A 25,087-nucleotide genomic window follows, 5' to 3' on the forward strand; every position below is an offset into this window, starting at 1 on the left:
TACAGAAAGAGAGACGGCTCGCTCTGTCTCCAAGCTATAACGTCCCAAAGAAGTTGCTACCAAAAAGCATTCCTGTCCCGGCAGTGTCAGGTTGCAGCTCCGTCCTGGGAAGGCTCAGCTCCCAAGGCACTCGGAGGAGACAGAAGGTCATCCTTCGTTTGAGCACAGTAATAGCTAAAATGAGTGTTGTTAGAATAGCAGGTGGGAGATTAATAGTGACCGGAGTTCTAACAACATTGCTGCAGAACTCCTGGGTTCCACTCCTACAGTGGGAAAGAGGTTTGAGGGTGGTTATCAAGACTCTGGCAGACAGATGCCCTTTTCCTCTCTCAGACCCTCTCCCTGCCACTAAATCCTGCTCCAGGGGCTCTCAAACACTTGCAGAGACCGTTCAAACCCAACGTTACTCACGAAGAGCACAGTGTTTGCACTAGCACATCTCAGAGCAGGCTTGGAGGCCAGATAACATCCCGTGGAAAAATGTCCTGCTTCTGCCAAAGCAGAGCAAAGCTTTCAACAGACCGGAATAAATGATTTGTAAAACACAAATGCTGAAGGAAGACCCAAGAGGTAAATGGCAAGAAAAGCTGCCCATAGGGTTTTGTCTGCGTATCCAGCATCCCTCAGAGGAACCGACGCCAAAGCAACACGCGGGGGGTACGCTGCTCTCACGGGGATGATAGGAATTCTTCTGTGCTCAGCCTCCATCACCTACACCGCTGCAAAGCAATGCCAAGGGATGCGAAGCTATCCTGCTTCTGCTCCGCAGCGTTTTACACCCATTTTAAAATCACTATTTCTCACTGGAAATGGCTAAACAAAAGAAAGACACACAGATAATCAGGTTCTTGTCTTACAATCAAGTTTTGCTGTTAAATTGCCAGTTCTATACCTAAGTTGATTATTGCAATCAGCGCTGCAGATAAATTGTTATTATTAACTAGTACCATTCCATCCTTAAAGAAAGCTCAAAGCCCATTTGTTGGTAGGTCCCAATCTGTCCCAGAATGTCTGGAAATTTAGCAAAATCTAAGGGAAAAGTTTGAATTTACAATTTCAGATTTCAACTTCAAAAAATCAGAACTTTTCAATGCATACCTGAGACAAAAATAATTATCCAATAACACTTACATGAGAGGTGTGAACTTTTGTTAGTTATGACAGTAATAATTCTCCTGTAGATTTTATATAGACAAGGGGGGTTTTATATAAATGAATATAATAAATTAATATATACCTGTGTAATGTGTATTGCTAATATAAATTTATATTCATATACTGCAGTATACGTCACGAGCCATTCTCATTCTATGTACTCTGTAATACCTATTCTAACATAGGAAAAGTTAAAACTTCCACAAAGCGGCTCTATATTCATAGCTGTGGCCCTAAGAAGCACATAGTACTATTTTATTATAGCTGGCTAAGCTCACGTGATACATCTCTAGCACAGATTTTTAGAATATTATTTGACAGATATCACCTTGCTTGCTCACTTGTCTGCATCCCCTTGTATTTAGACATTATCACATAAACATCAAGCAAACATTACTAATATGGAAGGGGCAGAAAAGGACCTACTCAGTGTGTATACTGTAGATATGATTCACAGATACAGAATTACAGGTACCTTTACCGGTGCTCCAAGCCCTTCCCTTCCGTGCAGATTAAATGGTGATCAGCAAGAACCGAAACACATCTTTAACACCAGCCCTGCGTACCTGTTTTACCCTAAACCTCTTGAAAACTTCCCGGTTCCTTGTGCCACCAGCGGTACTCAGTTTCTGTTGCAGCTTTTCACCAGCCAGACTATAAAAAGACAAGATTAGGACCACTCCAATCTCCCTCTTTATTTATTTTTATTTTTCCTGATGAACAGTTTTAGGGAATTTCTTTCAAAGAAATCAATATATCACAATTAACTGACATGAACCAGCAGGAACTTCCGCTTGCTGCACACTCTGTGACTTGAAAATTGTGCAACACCTTCAGTAAACACTTCCTCATATAGAAACAAGAATAAAGCTGAACAACTCCCTCTCATTCACTGCACAAGAGAGGACCGCTCAAAGCAGACGGTCTGGGAACTCGACTTTCCCACACCACGGAGACCACCGCCAGAGAAGTGCAACTGCGATGACTAACATACTACTGCTTTCCGTTGTTTTGCTACAGTTTCTTCAACAAGGTACGGCTTGGTTTTGGGTTGGGGTTTTTTTTGTTGGTTTTTTTTAATCCTTGACCGGGGTTGCTATGAATAACTTTGTACAGCTTTTATGAATTTTTAATTATTAACATGTAGATGACAAAGAACAGTGAATTAAAGCCATTGAAAAAAATGGCATTGCTGAAGTTAGGGATGTTTGTGTTTTTCTCTTTCTATTCAAAGTAATTATCTAAAATTCTCTAGTTAGAGAATTATTTACCTGTATAAAAACTGGCCATAGATTGCCTACAGACTCAGAACCGATTAGTTTTGTGAGCCAGTTTAGAAAGTACTTCCCTTGCAAGTGAATGGACAATTTATCCAGTTGGGACAACTTATTAAACTGACAGCATTTTGGACATAAAAGACTTTTATTTGAATTCAATCGATGACACTACCTGAATTAGAATAGTTAGCACCCTTATTATCTGTGGGATACTTCAGGTTTTGAGTATTCCTACGACTTAACCTTAACAGACCACACTTTTTTTTTTTCCACGTGCATTGCTTCAATTCATGTCAACAGGGAACAGATTTTTTCCGAGCCTGGCATGCACAAGCATGCACAGGTTTTATAGACGTAATTAGACATGTAATTTGTATTCAGGCAGGTATCTTTATGAATTCATTAGGTGCACAGAATATCTGAAAATGTGTACAGTACTAAAGCTTAAGGTTGTTACATAGTTTGTTTCTTGATAAAGCCAAACCTTCCCTGTCAATGAAATCCTCACTAATGTATTCTCTTCCTGGTTTATGCTCTTGGATAAGTACGTAATTATTTGTTCCGAGCACTTTTTCTAGCTGTTGTACGACGCCCAAGCAATTTCTTTCCTCCTTAAAGCTACTGACTCAAGACAATGCCTGAAGCAAGACAAAGACAATATACTGAGTTGATTAAAAAAAGTACCTCGAAGAAACGATTTGTTCCAGAACAAAACTAACCTGTTTTCCTCGAAATGCTGTTTGTACCACACTGCAGGAAAAGGACAAGTTTAGTTCTGAGTCTCCACTCCAATCTAGCCTGAACTTGAACCATCTGGGCTACAGTTGGCCTTGTAAAAAGAGTCTGCAACAGGGAGCAGATAGATAAAATTGGAGCACAGAACTCTGTTCCAAGAGACCCAAAATATTACTGTGGTCATTACATAAGAACATACTTTAAGCTCATGAAAAGACTACATCTGCAAAGCAAAAGATTTTTTTAAAGTCAACATAATTAGTTGCTTAAAATAAAATATAAAACATCGTTGTAAATTACAGTAACAAACTTGCACTTGGTATTTGCTAACAGCGTGTGCAGGGGAGTTACTGTCTACTGTGTAATGGCTCAGCTGGTGTAAGATCACTTCTTAGGACTTACAATTACACCATCATACCTTTCTCTACAGCACTCAGCTTTGTCAAGAGACAACCAAGCTTATTCTGCAATTATTTTTGGAAAGGGTTTAATCAAATAAACCAGTTATGAAGAATTAATCTGTTTATTTTACTGGAACAATTTGCACGAGGATGTGCTCTGTTGTTCTAGATATAAAAAATTACAGTAACTGGATGCCCCACTCTTGTAAAACTCTGGCCTTGAGGCAGACAATTAAAATGGGAGTTGCACTCTCCCTTTGTTGTTTGTGGTTTGGGTTTTGGGGTTTTTTTTGGTTTTTGTTTTGTTTTGTTTTTTGGGTTTTTTTTTTTTTTTTAAATACAGGCTCTTGTGCTGAGCCCTCAAGAATTTGTCCATTCAGGTGAAATGACCTTTTGTAGGAGATTAAAGAGCTTAGGAGGCACATAAAACCTGCCCTTGCCTTGCTGGAAACCAACACATCCCTTGCACGACCCAGTTTTCCGTACACCAGCTGCTATTAACACCTATCAAGGCGTGCTGACCACCCCTGTGAGTCATGCCACAAATTAACTTTTGTCAAGATTCACTCAGGCTCAGAAGCAGAAAACAAAAGGAAACACTTTTCATCAGCACTGTATTTCCTCAGCGAGTTCTATATGGCCACTGCAGGCACACGACACGCCTTACAAGTAAGACCAGCAAAAAGGGTTAGGTGACTTAAGGAATCATCTGGATTCCTTACCAGCTTCAAGATTTTCCTATTTTACTATCCCCTATTATTTTACCGAGCCTCATTCAAATGCCTCCTCCAGTCCTTCTGCTGTCACAAGTTTGTAACCACCCTCAATCTGACTCATTAGGTGAGAGCATCTAATAAAGCACTGGCACAGGAATTTATGTGAGAAGACCAGTTGAAAAGCTTTCTAAAGGAGAAATCTAGGCTTGGGCCAGACTTGTGGTGAACTCTATGAGTTTATTTGCTTATCTAGAGGCAGTCTTAACCTGTATGTCATCATGCGATAAGGTTTGGAGATCACTAATTTCACAGAACCGTACAAAATTAATTCATGTCACCTGCAAAACCTTGCATGGCTCATCCAGCATGTTGGTACTTGAAACTGCTGATTGGCGCTGGGCAAAGAAATCCAAAGCAAATTGCACAAAATATTTTGACGCCTGGTAATAGCCAGGTATGTCAACTCATCTGAAATCCAGACTGTAACAAACCTCACGTGGGGTCACGTAATGGGGTGACTGCTTCGCAGAGCAGAGGGTACATGAGAAACGAGTGGTGCAACTGGTGAACGATTACATAGCCCAAAAGGATCAGTCTTGACAGACATCAAATACGGTGTTTAATAAGTTAATACTCTGTTTTCATAAATATACATCTGTTTCTCCCTAGGGAGCACGAGCAAGAAATTACCTGGAGTTGAGCAATATGAAATAGTTTTTCCACGGAAATTGCACACAGTACTCAAAAGAGATGTAGAAAGAAACAGAGAGGTATTAAAAGAGATAACTTCTTTTTTTAAAAAAAACTTTCTTTTTTTTTTTTTTTTTGCTGGGAGATGGGGAAGGCTTTCTGGAGTCAGAATACCCTTAGTTTTCAAGAGGAAGAGAGTTTGGAGCGAGACACTTGCTCTTGCAAAAGCACATGAAAGAGAAAACCTGGAAGAGTGATCCCGCGTCTGGTAAAGACGGGCTGTGAGGTGTGCTCGTGCAGAGAAGTACCTGAATCCCTCAGCGGGTCTTGTACTTGTATCTCTGCAAAGATGTAGGTTTTGATACTACTCAGAGTTTTAATAACCTATGGACATTTTAATTTGAAGTAAATTAAATCAAATGCTTAAAAGCAAGCATGTTCTTACATACTTCAAGAGAGTGTTAGGGAAGTGCTTGAATCTAAGCATCCGCTTCAGCACTTTCTCAAATATGCAGGATATGTGCTTATGATTGTAAAAATGCATTTACAAAGTTACATTTGTTCCTCTAATTAAAAAATATGAAACAGAGTGACCTCCTGCTTATTATATAACTGCCAGAATACTTATTTTTGGTGGGAAGAGGAGGAAAAGAATGCAGTTGGCAACTCAGAAACAGCCAGCTCATAGCGAGGCCAGAAATTGTAACAGTCCATATTCTAACACTTAAATCTGTTTACAGACAAAATACGATGACACAATGGAGTATGGAATCAAAGCCAATGGAGAGGAAGTCATACTGCACCTACAAAAAAATAAGTAGGTTCGGTTCAACTTTTTCCTTGAGCGTTATTCCTCCCTGTAAATGGCTCTGTGGGGCGTTCAGGATACAAAGGAACAGGACTTAGGCTCCTGCAAGACAGAGGTATTTTGGTAAATACACCTTTCAACTCCACTGAAAGAGGAAAAAGGGAGAGAAAGCATCATGGCGCTATTTTGGTAATGTGAAATAACGATCCAGGCATATGACATTACCGTGATGGAATGACTTGCCTGTACTGCTAACTCTGCTCTCCCATTTATTTCCTAAATGGCTAAATCCACTGAATGTCTAATGTTTTCATATCATTTCACAAATTTTCTGTCTCCATGGATAATCTATGGGTGATATTTATTTGTTCTATGCTGTTAGAAACTACAGAGAATAACAAGAGAAATATCCATGAAATGGGGCTGTGTTGGCTCTGTATGCTTTCAGACAATGGAAAACAGTAATAAGAAATGCAATAATCCTTAATAATTCAGCTTCCAGCACTCCCTACCTTAACACTACCGCTGTCGGACTTTGAGCAGTCGAATATATACTGGCTTCGACAAAATGCTTTATGAAAATTGAAAGTGAGGAGAGCTTGCCTCCTCAGCTGCAGAGATTAACAGTGTTTAAACAGGCCGTGCAGAGGGGACAGAGAAGCAGCGGGCTTCGCTGCGGAACAAAGGATACACGGAAAAGTCCAAAAGCGCACAGAGCAACACAAAATAAAGCAGAGCTGTGATTTTTTGCTTCCTGGCTCCATAATATTTAACATGGGACCAAACAATTTTCTTGTTTTGCTTGTACTTTTCAAATGGTTGTGTAAATACAATAGTACTATAATCAGTTCCTGTTAAATATAGGCTATAATTAACTGTTTGCCCCTGGTTTAATCTAATCTAAATATTGGGGTGAGGGGTGGGGGAATTCTATTGTACTAAATCCCACTCTTTAAAAAGAAATGGGATTGGGGCAGTTGCCCAAACAGAAGTAAACGCAGACTTGCTTTGCTGCTAGCTTTAGTAAGACTACAGCCCTAGCTTAGTTAAGCCTCTGCTTAGTGCTCTGCCAAATAGGAGCCTGAGTGCACAGAGGGATCTGCCCTGCCAAAGCAAATCACAAACGTGGATGCTAACAAGAAACCTAAAGGCACCTTTCCCAGTAGTAATTTATTCCATAGTCATGATATCCTCCTCTGAAGGTTCAGGAACATGTATGTGTAAAAAATAGACAGAAAAGAAAAATCAAGTTCAGGTAGAATGATTACAAAGATGAGAACTTGCACTAGCAAAGTTATAAAAAAGCTGTGAGCAAAAAAATTGGACAAATATACGTGTGATCTCCGCACAGAATCTCTGCATGCGTGCACACATACATGTATGCACGGGCAAACGTACAACAGGAGGCAGCTTTTCCTTGACCTAGATCTTTGCTATTTATAATCACTGGGAGTGAGCTGGGAAGGGAACAGAACCGAACCATTTCACACTCACTGGGGGTGGTGGAAGTGGCTACACAAATTGGAGGCCAAAAAAGGATCAATACTGCATAGGTAATTAAACATTTACTTTCAGATCTACTAGGAGATTAGTTTATACCAATGAAATAAGTAGACTTTAATTGCTTTCTTATTTTAGAAATGTCCCTTTGTTTGAGTAAGGATTATGAACAAGCAGAATTCCCCACCCAGCAGCTTTGCTTCCCTAGTTTTTCGATACTAGCAATAACCTGAGTAATCAGTTGAATTCCCTAAATACTTTGTGTGTTGTGTAATTGCCTCATTTCTAGATGACTACAATTTATTTTGAATAATAATCGCATTTGACTCTTTGCAGGCATCTATTAGCTAAAGACTATACTGAAACAGTTTATTCTGATGACGGTCGACAAATAACAACAAGTCCTCAGATCAAGGTAATAAAAACAAGGTTCCCTTCTCCCATACTTGCAGTCTTGAGGAGGTCCGTATGAGATTCACGGGTCCATGAAATAATAGCACATATCAGACAGAAAGAAAAGATCTTAAATCAAGGTTCTAAGCGCTGTAATTTAGGAAGCCTCTGAAGGGCCAGGGAAGATGTGACTCCTGACTTTGGCAGAACCACACTGATTTACACCTGCTAAGAATCAGACACACAGTTTGTCTTTCAAAAAGACGACCGTGCCCAATGAACACGTTTTCTGAGCCAAATCCTCTCTTTTGTCAGGAAAGGGAGTGGAGCCAGGGCCATCCCACTGCTGTTTACCTTCTGACTTTGCCCTCCTGACTTTGCTCATTCTGTGCAACTCCATGACTTGCTTTTACACCCTAATCTCGGTGAGATCAGAGATTCCAATAAAGACACATTTCCTCGCTGGCTCACATTACCACCCACGCTCACAGAAATGCACTGCAGGTTACCCCAGGTGGTTTCTCTGAGCCATGACAAATCAGTTATTCAGATCCAGACACAAAGGAAGGCACTGTAGAAGTTATTTTTTTAATCAACTGGGCACTCATGGGTTTTATCTTCAACAAAGCTCTCACCTGAAGCTTTGTGTGCAATGTCATGCTATGTGTTTTAACACATGTAATTTGGAACACAAAGCCTAATATTCTTTGTCATGGAACAATTAACAGGAATGGGTGAAATAAATGTGCATAAAGAATTCTGGGTTGGCTTTTTTTGTGGAAAAAGGTGCCATTTCTGACTGCTCCAATTATTTTCTCACTCTGAATGGATTCTGTGAAAAGCAAATAGCACCTACGCCTGGTTAAAGACAACCTCCAACAGGCCTACCGGTGCAGCTTGCTGAATAAGGAATTCCTTCTTTACTTTATTGTGATCTCAGGAGTGGTTGCGAAGGTGGAGAGTAAATCCCCACTTCTTTCGCCAGTCGTTTTCACTTTGTTGGTGCCTTTTTCACTGTAAGAAGTTGGCACATTGTGATGGAAGGACGACAAATAAACAGTAAAGGGAAACCAAACATCTCTGAGAAACCAAAAGGCACAATGCATGCAGGTTTCAGTACTCTCTTATAGGTGTCTCAAGAAATGTATTAAGGAAAATGCTATGGGTAAAGTTTTCCACAATACCTCAGTGGCTTTGAAGTCTCTTTGAACACAGAAAAGTTCGTTAGACCTTAGATCCTTAAGTCAATTAAGTCATGAAAATTTTTCCCATAATCATAAGTTTTAATATAATACACGCATTTTAATCTCATTGAAGTTAATGCATTTAATTGTCGGGTTAATATTAAAGGGTGTTTCCTTGAAATTTGGCCACAATAAAACAATTTGGTATGGTCTTTAATTCAGCAGAGCACATCAGTATATGCTTAATTTTGAGCGGTCAATATGCATATTCTCATTTTCATGTACCATTGTATATTGGCCAGAGCCCACCGCAACTGGATTTATCACAGTCTGGGTCAGTCTCTGTTGCAGGATGGAAATGGTCACCAGCTTTTTTCATTTTGAGGATCTCCTCTAACGGGAGATTTCCTCAGACAGTGTAGTTTGTCTCCTGAAATCACCAGATCTAGGCCAATTCATTGCAGTTGATGAGACACGGCCCAATTTGACAATATACTTTTTTTCTTTCTAAACAGGATCACTGTTATTATGAAGGTTACATTCAGAATGATGCTGATTCCATAGCAAGCATCAGTACTTGCAAAGGTCTAAGGTAAGAGGGAGGTTTGGTGCCCAAAGGGTACCAATGGCAGAATATGCATACTCTGGGAGGGTAACTTTTCCAATTTAAATAGTGTCAGGATCTAAATAAGTTTACCAAAAAAAAAAGGGGGGGGAGAAGGGAGAAAAAAGTTACCTTCTACTTCAGTTTCAGAGTTTATAAATTGGAAGCTAAAGAAACATCTGTATCAATAAATTTATATGACTAATTCCATATTAGATCCGGTCACAAATCCCAGCATTTAGTGGTGCTGACAGTGAGCATTTAGGGTTGATGCCTCTAAGCTGCAGGAAGCTCCACCGACACTTCAAGAGAAGGCTACGTTATTTTCAGCGCTACAGCAGTTACAGGGTCAGGAAGTTCAGGCTTTTGTATGAAAGCTCAGTTAAAAGAATCTGCTCGTTTCTAATCACTGAAGACACAGTGGTACGACATCAAATGGCAAGAGGGTGGCTGTTGAGCCTGAGAAGCTGCAGCAGAACATCTTCCCAGTGGTTAGTGGGGCCTTGCCAAACCCCAGACTTTCTTTGTGAACCCTTCTTGCGTATCTTGTCAAGTTTACGTACTAACACAGAATGCTTATTTTGACATTTGCTGCTCAAAATGATTCAAAACTCTTAATTCCTTTCAATATTTCAGCTTTTCATCTCAATTAAAGATGAAAACATATCTTTGAATTCCCCACTGAACCGAAATTCACTTTTCAATCACTGCTAGCACAAACCCCCAAAATATAAATGTAATTCATTCCTAAACCAGTTTCTTTTTGACTGACAGTCTCCTACTGAGAGACTTCACTGACCGGCCAAATCTTCCAATTGACTCAGCACCTTTGATTTCTGCTTTTAAATTGTTGTAAACTCTGTCTGCATGCTGCCAAACTATTCCATTGCATCAGTGTGTGCAATGGCCCGTACGCTTGGGCTAAATGCTGTTAGAGATAATGTTGCTATCTTGCCTCAGTCCTACGAATTCAAAAGATTACAGTCTAACTAATTTTCTTAGTGGATATTTTGAGACTCGTGGTCAGAAGTACCTCATTGAACCCCTGGGAACTTCAGACAGAGACGAACATGCGGTCTATAAATATGAGAAACTCGAACAAAAGTCCATAAAAACCTGTGGTCTAATCAATAATACCTGGGAAGAGGATTCAAATGACCCCATCAATGACATCTTCAAATCCAGCAACAGTCCAGAAGTAAGCACATAGTTAAGCACCAGTGCAGTAAGTACATATCAGAAAAGAAATTGTGGCCGTAGGAGAACTCTGTGAGTAGCACAAGTCCCGCTGTCTGCTGGCCTCTCCAGAAAAGAAGTGATTGCAAAGAGCGAAGCGTAATCAGAGCTTAAAGAACCAGTGCAAAATCTCACCGAGCTGAGATTTCAGAGTCACCACCTGAGTTTAGCCCTCTGCACGTACCTATAGGTGCCCACGTGCACCTTTAAACATCTAAAGACTTCTTCATATCTAGCCTCCCTTTCATAATCCTAATAATTATTTTAATGTCTAGCCTACCTTTCATTGTCCCAGTCTGAATAACTTGGCTAAAGAAACACCCTCTTAACTAATACATGGCTGTAAAATTGCAAAGGCTGAGACTGAAACGGGCATTGAGAAGTCATTGAAATGTATCTTTTCTTTAGATGCAAGCATACCTGAAAGCCAAAAAGTATCTGGAAGTCTACATAGTTGCAGACAATACTTTGGTGAGTTTTGAACCCATTTTTTCTCATTTGACCAGCCAGAAGTGAGCTTTCCAAAGTAGATACTGCTCATATCCCCCTGTTCCTACTACAGTTGCAGCGCTACGCTGTTTTGCCATCGACTTTGGCCAGGAATAGGATTTCCTAATGTCTACTGGTTTTGAAAACCCCACCTGGAGATGGCGAGAATTCAGAAAACACCGTGCAGCGCCTGCCCTCTTCTGGACTCTATGCACAGATACGCGTTTTACGAGGGCCTGAGCACGAAACGTGGTGTCTGATAAAACAGTACACTGAAAAGATACTAACAAGTAGACCAGCTGCGGTTTGCAATGCAATCTTCCGCTGGATATTGCTTTTCTGATAAATCACTTTTTTCCTCCCCTTTTCCTAACGTACTATATTTACCTTTTTTAGTATAAGAAGTACGAAAAAGATGTTAAAACTGTAAGACAAAGGATATTTGGAATAGTCAATTACATCAACACGGTAAGAGTAAACCCAGCAGAGCGAAAGTGATTTATCTTTTTTTTCCGTTTGCAAACATCATGAATTTTCATTATTACATGTAGGAAAGAACTAAAACTGAACTTCATCTTCATTTATGAAACAACTTTAACACATCTGTCCATATTATCCTGTTCTTTGCCTTCAGATATGAGATATCTATAAAGACAGATTTATACCGTATTTTCTTAACACTTGTTGAAGTGAATGATTGAAATCCTTCAAAAAGAATGAAGTGATTCTCAATTCTTGATGCCTTTTGCAAGTCAAATTTCTTCAAAAATACTGCTGGGATTTTCAAGTATTTTAAAAGGCTTAAACGTGGGGAAAATAAGATTTCACATTTTGTTTGGGTTTTTGTTGCAACTGCAAAGCGTGGAAAAGCTTAAATCAGGTTTGGAGCAGATTATATCGCAAGTGACAAAAGTGAACCAGTTACCACGGTGTTTGTTCAGAAGTCATCACACCATACTTCATTTTTACAGCAACACTGCTTCTCTGCTGCAGGTTTATAAGGCCATAAATATCTACGTGGCTTTAATTGGCCTGGAAATCTGGACTGATGGTGATAAATGCCTCCTGAGTCATGCTGCAGGATTCACTCTGGACAGTTTCTCAAAGTGGCGTCTATCAGATTTATTGAAGAGGAAAAGAAACGACAATGCTCAGCTAATCACGTGTGTATCATTCTGCTTCCTATTTGCATTTCCAAGTACGTTAAAAGAATATGTCCTTTAACAATTGGTCCTCAACCCATCAGAGATGCTGTCTACACTGAACCGGGTTTCATGTTTTCCAGTACAGGGTTGTACTAATTCTAGGACAAAAAGATACATGTAGGGTCTCTTTTCTTGCCTTTATTTTCTTCATGGAGCACGATTACCTGCTCTGACATAGTAGCTAATCTTCTTATCTGAATCCCTGCAAAAACAGGCAATGTGGACTTTTGCTACATCTCAGTCTCTGCTTTTCCCCGCTCTGGTCACAGAACAGTTGAGTGTCCCGAAGACTCCAGCGTAGTCTAACAGCCTAAGGAGCCATGACATGAAGTTTAATGGCTGGGAAATGCAGGTTGCCAAACTAAACCAGCACTCACTTCACTATTCTGGCTCATGTTCAACGGCCCCGATTCATCCAAGCACTTTGCTATGTTTACAGCACTTCATCAAGCTCTTTACACTCAAGCAGATGCTTTAAGTCTGATGAACTGCAACGTAATTTAAATAAAAAATTAAAATGAAAAGCGTATTCAATTGTTTTCTGATTTGCAGGGATCTTAAACGTGTCCTCAAATATTGTATTAAATCAGGGATGCAAACCAGAGCTGGAGATGAGGACATGCTTAAAGCCTTCAGCCTGGTTAATAAAGCAGACCTGACTTCAGATCGGCTTCCTGCTCCCATCACTGCATTTCACTCTGCCTTTCTTCTTCCTTACAGAGGCTACGACTTTGAGGGGACAACGATTGGATTAGCCTTTCTAAAATCCATATGCAGTGATATATATTCTGCAGGTATTATTCAGGTCTGATTAATTTTTATTTATTTTATTTTTTAAAGGCTTTTCTATGGTTTTTACTCAAGCAGCAAAGAATGTTTATGAAAATTATTGGGTCTACAACACTTTCAGTTCTCTGTCTGGTTCATATCATTACTTTATTACACTGCAGAAATTCACAGTCAGAGATTTTATTTTAAATGAAGTGCAGAGGGTAAAGAAAGCACACACAAAGCACGGTATTTGCGTTGTCTAAATGCCAACGTCAAACTCAGACACCCGTATTGGGCGTACCAGGCTCCAACAGAGCTAGAGGAGAGAAATGTAAGTGATTTTTTGCCTCTACCTTAAGGTTCCCTGTTTTGAATAGGGAATTGGTTCTGACTGTCAAAAGGCATAACATCAGTTTAGCCACTTAACTACAGCTGCCTAAACTACTGTACTTAAACTTCAGCCTAAACAGGAACACAGATCCAAAACTTTACCAACACCACCAGGATCCCAACTGTTGCACCCAGCTCCAGGGCTTGTTGGTAAGAGGAATAATCCACACGAAATTCCAGCTTTCCCACATCACAAGGAAATCCCGGGACGATCGTAAAAGCGGAATGCTTTTCAAGGTGTGGGGATGCATTTTGTAGCAGCACAATTGCAACGCCATGCTGGGAAGAGTACCATCAGTACACTCTCTCGTGCTCTATGCATTTCCACTACCACCTGCTATTTATACATCTGGATTGCACTGAAAAAAGCAGGACTTTTCCTTTCCTCCCTCCTGCCAAGCAGCAGAAAACACCAAGCTAAGAGCAAAGGCGGAGCACAGCATCTGCCTGTCCTTTCTGTGCGCACGCACAATGCTATACACAATAGTTACCTCGATGTAATGAGTAATAATTATATCGCACCCACATAATTACCCTAAGCACAGAGACAGCTATCCAGAGAGGATTAAGGGTTTCAGATGCTCAGTTCCCTTTAACACCCAGTTGTTACTTGGCAGCCAAACTGCCTCATGTTTATTTAAAAACCAATTATACCAATTTACTCATGTTCATTAGTGGTATCATCTCATTCCTGTTACAATATAATCCAGCATAAACTGTGGAAGAGATGCATGTGTGGATTGAACAACATATAAATCCTTACGTAGTGTCCTGTTTCTTAGCCATGTAGATTCTCTGATGTTCCTACTCATTCTAAAATACTCCTAGAAACAATAGCTTGTTCTTATCTCTACAGGATCATAACAGAAATGAAATTGCAGTTGCAGCTACGATGGCACACGAGATGGGACACAACCTTGGCATGAGTCACGACACCAGTGCCTGCACGTGTAGTGCTAAAGTTTGCATCATGACAGACACCGTCAGGTAGGAGTTTGGATAAAAAGGTGAGGGTGTTAATGCACGGGGCAGTTCAAGGTGGGCTTGGGACAAGCTGCCAGTTTCCAAAATGGAGGAGTAATTGTTTTTGTCCTCTGAGATTATTCCATTCAAACTATATAAAAAGAAGAGAAAAATGAAGACAATCCAGGTCTTTCTAAGATATTCCCAGACAGATACCCCCCCCAAAAAAAAACCCAAACCAAAACAAAAAGAACCTAAACAAACAAACAAACCCTAGTTACTTTTGAATAAAATTAGCTTTGCGCATGTGGTTGGAGCCTTCACATGACACCATAAATCATTTCTTTCTTACGACGACGACAGCATGAAACTGCTGTGGTGTCTCAGATGACAGAGCTTCCCCAAGTTTTACCTAAAGTATATTTTTGTGCTCTATCTTGAAGATGTCTCCTGTGAAAACTGCACAAAGTGCTTGCACCTTCAATAAACGCCCATGAGATAGGAATTTAGTTCAATTTGCATCTTTAGTTGAACACCCTGAGCCTCTGCTGGACAGCCCAGTGGAAAACTCCTAAAGCCTGAAGCATCCAGGCACAAGCTGTGTAGACGAGCCTTAAATCTCTGAGATGTGGCGTTTATTATATGCAGTGTTTACATTTTAGTACATTTTTTTCTGATCTGTTTGTTTCTACTTTTTTTTTTTCCTGCTATAAGTAGGAGATAGCCACTGTATTTATTAATATATATATTGTAAGAATGGTTGCACCCAGAAGTCTGGGGGGTGATCACTTGTTTCATTTCTCTTGTAAAGGGTATTGCTTTTCCCTGCCTACGCTGATCCTAATGTAAACCCTCCTGCTTTCTCAATGTAGTTCGATCATCCCCAAGAAATTCAGTTCTTGCAGCCTCCAAAGTTTTGAGAAATACATGCTGAGTGACATGCCAAAATGCTTAACTAACATCCCAGATATAAGCAGCATCATAGCACCTCCATCCTGCGGAAATGGCTTTGTGGAAAAAGGAGAGGAATGCGACTGCGGTACTCCCGAGGTATCTGCATAACCGGGAATAAAATAACACTTGGAAGAGGCAAAGAGTTTGATTCAAGCTGTACAGTAGCTAGTTTCTGTTAGTTTCCCAGATAGCCAGTTCAAAGCTAGCTGAAATATTTCTGTAGAAACTATAGTCATCGAATTGCTGATCTGCAATGTAGTCGCCCCTATAAGGGGCATACCAAACGATGAGCAAGATGACTGCACGGTTTGTCATGCTGTGTTGACTGCGGAACTGAAAATGAGGAAAAGCCACACATTCAAAACCATCTCAGCAGAAATAAGCACGTTCCTGCACAACTTCTCTTAGCACTTTCACAATGAAACACACTTTGTATTCTTTATGCGCTCACTCAATGGCTGGCACGGCTTCTAGCAAAAATGGTTTTCAGAAAAGCAGAGCGCAGGTCCAAGATGCCCTTCCCTCCCTCCGTAACCAAGTGCAGGATAGTTCGCTGAGAAAGTGGTAGGGAAGGGACCAAACCCCGAAGCAGGGTACCAGAGCTCTGACTGCTGATTCTGTCACAGGAGTGCACAAACGACTGCTGCGACCCAGAGACGTGCAAACTGAGAGCAGGTTCCATGTGTGCACACGGAGAGTGCTGTGAAAATTGCCAAGTAAGGCTTTTAATCTCTACCTTCTCATATTTTCCAAGTTTGGGGCTTTTTTGCCCATGAGAAAGCAGCAATACACCTTTTAAAAGATCCAATCCTCTTCACTTGTAGTTACTGACATAGCACTGTAACGACAAGCGCACTTTGTCCGTCCCAAACTATACCACAACTATCAATTCACTCAATCTTTCAACATCCTGGGAAAATGAGCATTTCGATTACCCATTTTTCTCCTAGAAAGAAAAACCTGAGGCACAAGCAGGCCAAAATCTTGTCAACTGACATAACCAACTTTAAATTAGATACAGATCTACAACTTGTAGAATGAGATTTGTCTCTCCTCGTTTTCGCCCTCTAGTTCAGTGTCAGTTTTAAAAAGCATGGAAGAGCAGTGTATTAAGTGCAGCATTGCTCTCTCCCTTAAGTATAAGAAGTCAGGAGCTGTCTGCCGAGCAGTTAAGCACGACTGCGACCTGGCTGAGATGTGCACCGGCTTTTCTGCGAATTGCCCAGCGGATCGATTCCGTGTGAACGGACATCCCTGCAACTACGGCGAAGGCTATTGCTACATGGGAAACTGTCCCACTCGAGAAAACCAGTGCAAAGCTGCTTTCGGACCACGTGAGTACAAGTTGGCAGTGAAGAATAAGGTTGTCTAGGTCAAAGGAGAGGGACAGAGATAGGCTTTGCCTGCTAGCACATCAAAGACCTTTTGTAAATCAGGAACAGAGTATCTATATAAGTGAGTTCTAGTTTGCAGCATATACTTTGTTGTTATTTTTAGCTTGACACTGTAAGTGAATATACTCATGTGAGCTGAAGCTCAGAGCATACAAGGCAACATATTTCTAGAGAAATGGGAAGTGGTAAGCGTATTCCTCTGTCACGCAATGCTTTTAAGACAACTTTGGGATGGAGCTAGATGAGTATTCTTTGCTTGGTAGAAAAGGAAATGTCTGTGTTTCAAATTAATGTCCAAATTTAGCATGCCTTTATGTTCCTGGAGGTGGGTGGTGGTTTACCTTCTTCCCAGTCCCAAACCATCCCCAGTTCTGACTATGTCCCTTCTCCTAGGCAAGGTCTATAGGTTTGTACCGGATAGAGAGCAAGCACGCAGGAGAGGTTCTGTGTGTACACAGTAACATTGCAGAATTAATGCACAAAGTGCCAGAGAGAGTCATTTAGGCCCGTGGGCAACTTCACTGGGAAAAGCTGTTTCCTAAATAGGTAAAGGAACGGAATATTATTAGTTTTCACGGGCAGAGAACCTAAACTAATCCCACTGCATTTTCCTCTTTCACAGAGGCTACTGATGGCGCAGCTTCCTGTTACCGGATGAACGAGAAAGGGGTATATTATGGATACTGCAGAAAAGAAAAAGGTAGTCACGTCCCGTGTCAAAAAAAGTAAGCACTGTATTACAGAATTTGCTGGGATTTGGGAAGAGAGACCATTCCTATTCAAATTAAGAGACAGAAGCAAAGAGCAAATCATTTTAGATGGCATTTGTCCCTTTGTGTTCAGTGTGAATATTGTGGTAAAGACAGTTCTGAGAATGGTAGTTTCCAAATCTTGAGATCAGTCTGAGAAAAGTGTGTCCATATATATGTGCAAGCCTGCTGGTGAGGATGTCTGCGTGTGTGTGCATGTGCAGGTAAGCATAGGGAAGGGATTTTTGGATGGGAAACCTCAGGTGAGCCTCAGAAGTTTAGGACAGGTCGGTTAAATACTCATTTCTGCAAATTATTGTGGGCTCCCTAATAAACTCAAGGGGAATTAAGAACCTGCCACCTTCCACTGACAAACTGACCTGAAAACACCACAAACCAAAATTCCTTTCTGCAGCTATTTCTTTTGCGTTCCTGTACGGACACAACAAATTCCAGCTGGAGGAGAGACCAGCTCAGGTAGTTTTGCTGTGCCACGTCATTGTTCTAGCAGCTCTCGTTCTCCTTCCAGAGACGTCATGTGTGGAAAGTTGTTTTGTACTGGGGGGGCGGAGATGCCTCGGGATGGGAGTCTGGTGACTTTTGAGTCCTGCAAAGCAAGTTTTCCTAGAAACGGAGAAGCAGACGCAGGGATGATTCTAGATGGAACGAAGTGCGGGAATGGGATGGTTAGTAGAGAAAACCCTTTCTCCTTGTTTTTCCCCCTCTTTCAGTCTTGCTTGTATCATTAGCTCTTTCACCAGACAAGAAAGATTTTAAACAGGGAAGACTGAAGCAGACACTAAACTTCTGCTGATGCGATTTGCCATACCTTCCGCCTTACACCGATCACAAACCAGTAGCAAAGCAAACAGGAACTGCTATCGTTCCGATTTCCTTATGCTTGACTGTTGTCTTAATATTTTTATCTGATACAAATACATGTGGCAGTAGAAACATACCTTTGTATGAAGGGTTAGAAGATCATACATATATTACTATTTTGCATTATTTCCATAGTGGATATGCTAGGCATCACTGAGTGCTGTGCCCAATTTCTTTGCTATCTATTTCTACTCGGGGAGGAGGATGAAGGATTGAAGAGGAGTGGAAAGCAGTGATGTCTGCACATCTTTGTCGCTCCCCTTTGCTATAAAATACCCAAAGGTCGAACAAAAAATTATATCCACATATCAAACTCCTAACATAGGGTTAAGTGATTTGCAGACATGTTTCTATGCCTCCTTTTACTCTTCACCACTTTACCCAGTATTCATGTTCTGAAAGCTGTAACTCCGTTTGGTAACATTTGCCCTGTACGTTTCAGGTGTGCAGCAATGGAGAATGTGTTTATGCTGAAGATGTCTTTAGATCAACCAACTGCTCTGCCAAGTGTAGCGGACATGCTGTAAGATATGGGCATTTGATGCTATTAACTTAAAAAAACAAGAAAATTATGGATATCAGTGACAGATCTTATTGCTGACAGTACTTAAGTCATTAGGATAGGAATTTTCAAAAGCTGGGGTCAGAAGCTTCCTGTATTTTTATGAAAGCAAATCTAAGCTGACACAACATCAATACTTTTGCTAAGGAGATCGACACAGATTCTGTGTCTGGCCCTGCCTCTGAGCCACAGTATCACAGCTATTCTCTGTCAGGTCATCTTCTGTTTTAGGAAGATAATTGTGCTCATCTTGAGCATTCGGAGACCTACAGATGCAAAGACTAACTCTGCTGCTTTGTGCCTGTGGCTTTCACTGCAGAAACACCTGCAAAAGGCACATGAGAGCAGTCGGGTCTGTCCTTTACTGTGCAGAACTGCTACTCTCTGTGCTAAATTTCAGTCCAAGTGAAATGAGAGGGGTTTCCAGACCTAATGTCAACAAGCTGCTCAGGGCCCTGACCCAGAGCCACTGAAACTTGATGATACCACAGCTTCGCTCATATTTCCAACCTGAAGATACTCCTGGCTTTGTGCTTCCCTAGGTGTGCGACCATGAGTTGCAATGCCAGTGTGAAGAAGGATGGGCACCACCAACCTGCAGCAGCTCCTCCGCAGTTACCAGTAAGTGCTGTGTGGCCTCACACTGGGTACAGTCAGCTGCTGGCTGAAGCGAGCTGCTTCAACCCCACCGAAACCTGCACTGGGTGCCAGACTGTTTCTTTGCAAATATTGCGTAGCTAGGTCTCTGATTTCATCTTTAAGTCGCTGCAGCTTGTATGAACGACTACAGCAAGCTATTTTTTCTTTCTAACCTAAGAGAAGTGATACACCCAGGAGATTTAGAGTAGCAGGCTCTTTTCCTTTCTCCATCCTCAGATAACAAGCACACCATTTTAGCTCACTGTCAAATTTGAGTGGAGGCCAGCTCCCCGAGGTTCTGCTGTGATGGAGGCGGGCAGGATCATTTCTTTGTCATCTGCACAGAGCTGGCCTTTAACTGATCTACTTCTGGGGGAAAATACTTCGTGTACAGATTCCCATGTGTTTGGGGGGAAAAAAATAATTAAGCCTTTGTTATCAAATATTTTTGTCCTTCCTCTACACTCACTAGAGCTCTCGACATCGTGGCTGGCTTGAGGCTTTAGAATAGCTTTGTTGAAGGGAAATTGTGAAGCCTTACTTGTGTACAAAGCCAAAGGCCTGCACCCAGTTTTGAATACCACCCTTTGAGAAAGAGGAATGACAATGACATGGTCTTTGAGCATGGATGCAAAGGGCTAGGTTTGTTTAGCCCAGGGACAGCTCGGGCAATAACCACAGCCTTCAAATATGGCAAAAAAGGCAGGAATACATTCCTTTCCATCACTATTTGTGAGAAGAAGCCATAAGCTTGAGCAATAGTGAGGACAAATGCGAAAAAAACGAGTTTGCCAACGGTCGTGATGGGAAACTGCTTAGCGATAGTGGATCTTGTAAGAAACAGCAAGTTGTGTTCTCTCTCCCTGACAGGCGTTGCTATTGTTGCCGGTGTGCTGATTGTCCTTGCTGTCACGACAACTGCAGCAGTGTTACTTAGCCGCTTCCGAGTACTCAGGAAGAGGTAAAATGCTTACCCCCACTGAGGAAAAACACCCCTAAAGCCAAGCAGCTTCTGGATAGGTGTTAAGCTGGGATTTTCAAAGGGGGTGGAAAGAATTAGACACTGGAAAGCCAAGGAAGTTGGTCCATGACCTTTGTGGAACCGTTTCAGAAATCCCAGAGTTGAGAGAGTACTGAAGACATGAAACTATAGTCCTCCAGATGAATCCTAAATAATTAAAATAAGGGGAGAAAGAAAGAAATAAAGAAAGGATATGACTACATAACACACCAATAGGAGTAAGGCAGGGATTCAACTTCAGCTGTTTTTTTTACTTCAGTCAGGGTAAGATTTACAGTTATGTGTAATATTTGCATAGCTGCCAGATCAGAAGGGGCCCTGGAGCCACAAACCAAGTCTTTGTGGATCAAGAAGAAAGATGCAGAGAACGCCCTGTCCTGGAGGTACCTGCCCAGAAGGTAAGAGCAGGGAGGCGCTGGGTCAGCTACAGCCTCCCCGAGGCATTGAAACATTAAAACTCATCAGCCAAAACGCGCTACGTTTCCACAAGGGCTTCAAAATGCTTGTCTAGGGCTGAGAGGACAGTACTGTGAATCCCAGCATGAGGAGGGAGTGGGGAAAGCACATGGCACTAAGTCCCCAAGTAATCTGTCTGCAGTAAAGGGGCATGCAAAGATAATGCACGAGAGAAGGGGTCCATGCAATTATCTGTTCCTTGTTTTCAGATGAACGATAAGAAACTTCTCCTTCCCGTACCTCCACTGCAGGAGAACAAGCCACAGCTCCGGAGCGTAAGTACTTCTAGAGAACTTCTTTGCATTCGTGGTGGCTGTGGGGCAGACAGCACACACCAGTTCACACCATAGACCTGTACTGACAATCTGATCCCAAAGGCTGGGGAAATCACTGTGGGTTCTCTCAGCATAAAGCATCCCTGCTTCTGAAATAAATGCATCCTTTTACACATATTAATGGACTTTTTATATAGAAGACAAGCCTGCAAGTTCTCATGGGAACATGTGGATGCACACATATGCAATACGTATATAGGGTCAATATGTTTTACATTCTTTTCTTTTACAGCCCGTCATAAGGCCAAAAGGTCCTCCACCTCCTGTTCCTTCTACCAAACCAATCCCTTCTCACCCAGAAGAGATTTTTGTAAGTATAACCCTGCAACTTTTCACATCTGTCATCTGAGTTGCAGGTGACTATCAGATGCCAATTAGTATTTTCAGTTTCTGACTATGATTAAAAAAATCACATTCGAACCACCTATTCTTTAGGGTAGGAATCAGCTTTTTTGCCATGTAACCCTGAACCGCACAAGATACTCTTAATCTGCTCCTAGGAGTCACAAGCACATCTCATTAGCAACAGTACCTGGAGTCCAAACCAACAGGGATCTGAGGTGTAAACACAACACAGATGATGAGCATCTTTGCTACTACAGACATCAGCAATGGTCCCTGTGTTGTGGAGATCCGGTAGTCTCTAAAGATGCCACCTGTGAGGGGATCTCCAATGTGCATATGTGTATATTTTGAATTCTTAAAAAAAAATTTGAAAACTGGAAGAATATGGATATTTGCCATTAATAAACCCGAAGCATCCTATTTAAACAAAAATGCCTCCCTCAAATATTTACCATCTCAGCATTTGAGCCCCCGATCACCTGATACAAAAGCGTAGATTCTATCTTCACACAGGCAACATAATTTTAGGGTACTGTCTGCCTAAAGACTAATGGATCAGGACTAAATAAAAAAATAATAATAACCCCCCACATATCAGCTTGATTATAAAAACATATTTAAATCCCACTGTCTTTAGAGATGCTTTCATCAACACGCAGCTTTAGCTTCCTAAGCAGTCTATTTGAGCAGGGATACTTGATACAGATGAATTTACACACTGAGAATAGCTCAGTGATCTTCAGAAACAGGAGATCTATACTCCCTGTGTATCTATATTATTGTGCCTTCTTCTGTGTGGACAGGTTAATCTAATTCACCCGTAGCTTTTCCACTAGGAAAATGCTGTAGCACATATGTGAGATAAAGCAGCAGCAGCTGAGGTCTGCAGGGGTTCTGCAGCTGCTCAGACAGGACAGCCTGATGACATCTAAACTACATTTTTGTTATAGGCACCAGAGAGAAAACCTGCTCATCTCCCAGTTCCCAAAGGCAAACCTCCACCTCCACCAAAGGTAACCTGCGTTCAAACGTGAATAGCGATTCTTTTGGGATGTAATTCGTTGAAAGTGCACCAGGCACATTGTGATTTAACTCCTTCTTTTCCACGTAGGCTCTAAAACCTCCAATTAATCCCAGAGTATGAAGCTTCTGAAGAAGGGCTGATTAAGATACCTGAAATTTTCAGGGACAATTTGTTTGTCCCTTGATTCCTCCACTTTTGGCAAAGGCAACCAAGATAGTCTTCCTGTTCTCTTTTAAAAAGGAACAACTGACTGCCAGCTGCTTTGAGAGAAAAAGTTTGGTTTTCAGACAGCGAGAAACTCTTTGGTGATGGCATCAAGCTACTGTCCAAAAGGAAATGAAGTAGAATCACTGCTTGCACCGAGGTGTAGACTGGGAGTAAATTATGAAAGCTGCTTAAGTCATCCTAACTCCTAGGCCAGCACCGCCAGATGTGGCTGCACTGGGACACCCGGCATCTGCACTGCTTTTGGGGTACAGACCTGAGACGATCAGGGAAAGTATGGCTACTAAATATGTTTGTAAATTGTAAACTTTTTGCTACGTTCCTGGATCTCTTCAGCAACAGAGTAGATCTCCTTCATGTGCAAGTTCTGGAGAAACAAAAAACCTTCCTGCCCTTTGGAGAAAAGTTTGCGTCCTTAATAGGCATACTAGCCTTGGAATAGTAAGATTACACACTGGAAGCACACTTATTCTAGAAAGATCCTTTTGGATCGGATTCTCTCATGAATGCTTAGATTACCTGTTACACAAGATTCCTCTGTGGTGTAGGTAGAACTGGAGATACGCTCAAAAGCAAAGCACGCAGGAGTCAAACCACTTGCTGCCTGCAAGTGCTCCCAGAGCTGAGGCGGTGCCAGTTTAAAAAGAGCTCCAGCTGCCACCATTGCACTTGGACAGAAAAACTCAGAAAAGCACAGTCAACAAAATCCTTAATCATTTATTTCATTTGCCCCTCAGCTCCAGAAATATCAGAGTATTTCTCCCTTCCAGGATATACACACCTTGGTGTTTTTGTTTAATTGCTCTTGCACCGGGGTGTGTTATTGTAAAGTTGCTAATGAGAACTAGGCTGGGCGCAGGGGTTTGTTATTGTGGGACAGCATCACAGCGTGAGGCTTTGCACGCTGGGTTATTACTGAGGGGTTCTTCATTCGTTCTGGCCTGTTGGCATCAGCACTGTTGACACTATTGGCCTGCTGGCATGGATCTGCACGATACTGTTGGCATTGATGTGAATAATACTGCGAGGGTGCTGGCACTGATGCTATTGTTACTGTTGGCACTGAGATTATTCATGTGGTTGGCATCAATATTTTTAAGTTAAAGCACACAGAAATGTTTTTCAAGGAACAAAAATTTTACCAGGAAAAAAAAAAATGGAGAGAGAAACAAAATTGCCCTGGACCCAAAGTACTCAAGATTTTATAGAGGTTCCAGTTTGAACTGGATTTGGGTTTGGATCAGGATCAAAATCAGAGCACACATCCAAATCGATTACGCTGTGGCTCAGGAAGGCAGTTTCCAGCCCTTGGGCATAGTGGCTTTGCGAGAGAAGACCACATGGCTGCCAAACTACCAAAACACGATCTGGGGCCTCGGGCCAGCACTGTGCACACTCACCTTTACCTGTACTTAGTTCTGCCCAGGGCCTGTTGGGACTTTTTTAAGCCTGATCCTCAAAGGGCTGGAAACCTTCTACACAAGTTTGTGAACCAGCTCACACCTGCTGAAAACCTGATCCACGTAATCCTGTTCGGATACTGAGCACATAACTGTACAGTTACTTTTCCAATGCACAGCCTTGTCATTTACAGTGACCGTTACTGCAGCTGCACACTGCAGATCCATCGTCTCTGATACAGAAATACATATAAAAAAACCATTTCTCCTTTTGGGCTAGGCTTGCTTTGGGGTTGCCAATCAAGTACTGTATGCTCTGCAAAACACAGATGTGATGAGATTACGGTTTGAGGAACGAGGTGGGGTTTTTGTTTTAGAATAGATTTTATTGGAAGAGAACTGCTTTCTTCCGCTTTGGATAATTACTTCTTTATTTGAGTCACAAATGGATTTTAATCTATCCGTATTTGACTACGGTGTAAAGATTCAGAACTTATTTTTTATGAACTGTAATTAATGTATTTACAAAGATTTCTGTATTAGAAGTATTCCATATAAACTGGAGGTAGTTGTTTTATTTTTTT

General features: G+C 41.4%; 1 protein-coding gene across 2 annotated transcripts; it reads left to right on the plus strand.

The window, feature by feature from the left end:
• The first annotated feature begins 1,996 nt into the window (after positions 1 to 1,996).
• ADAM28 (ADAM metallopeptidase domain 28) lies at positions 1,997 to 24,260 on the plus strand. Of its 2 annotated transcripts, XM_010309072.2 has the most exons (24): positions 1,997 to 2,188; positions 4,954 to 5,054; positions 5,715 to 5,791; positions 7,619 to 7,697; positions 9,375 to 9,451; positions 10,466 to 10,661; positions 11,108 to 11,170; positions 11,585 to 11,656; positions 12,182 to 12,351; positions 13,114 to 13,198; positions 14,411 to 14,541; positions 15,390 to 15,567; positions 16,098 to 16,187; positions 16,610 to 16,805; positions 17,488 to 17,590; positions 18,144 to 18,300; positions 18,939 to 19,019; positions 19,601 to 19,679; positions 20,568 to 20,658; positions 21,017 to 21,116; positions 21,384 to 21,449; positions 21,742 to 21,819; positions 22,805 to 22,867; positions 22,966 to 24,260. In XM_010309072.2, exons 1-24 carry the CDS (start codon positions 2,137 to 2,139, stop codon positions 22,996 to 22,998), a joined length of 2,418 nt encoding a protein of 805 aa, XP_010307374.2. In that variant the 5' UTR covers positions 1,997 to 2,136; the 3' UTR covers positions 22,999 to 24,260. The 2 variants fall into 2 exon arrangements, with proteins under 2 accessions (XP_010307374.2, XP_075592654.1); XM_075736539.1 differs by lacking the exon at positions 4,954 to 5,054 and having other exon boundaries at positions 2,033 to 2,188.
• Positions 24,261 to 25,087: the final 827 nt, after the last annotated feature.

This window comes from Balearica regulorum, chromosome 27 (assembly GCF_011004875.1).
Source record: "Balearica regulorum gibbericeps isolate bBalReg1 chromosome 27, bBalReg1.pri, whole genome shotgun sequence".
Classification (NCBI taxonomy): domain Eukaryota; kingdom Metazoa; phylum Chordata; class Aves; order Gruiformes; family Gruidae; genus Balearica; species Balearica regulorum.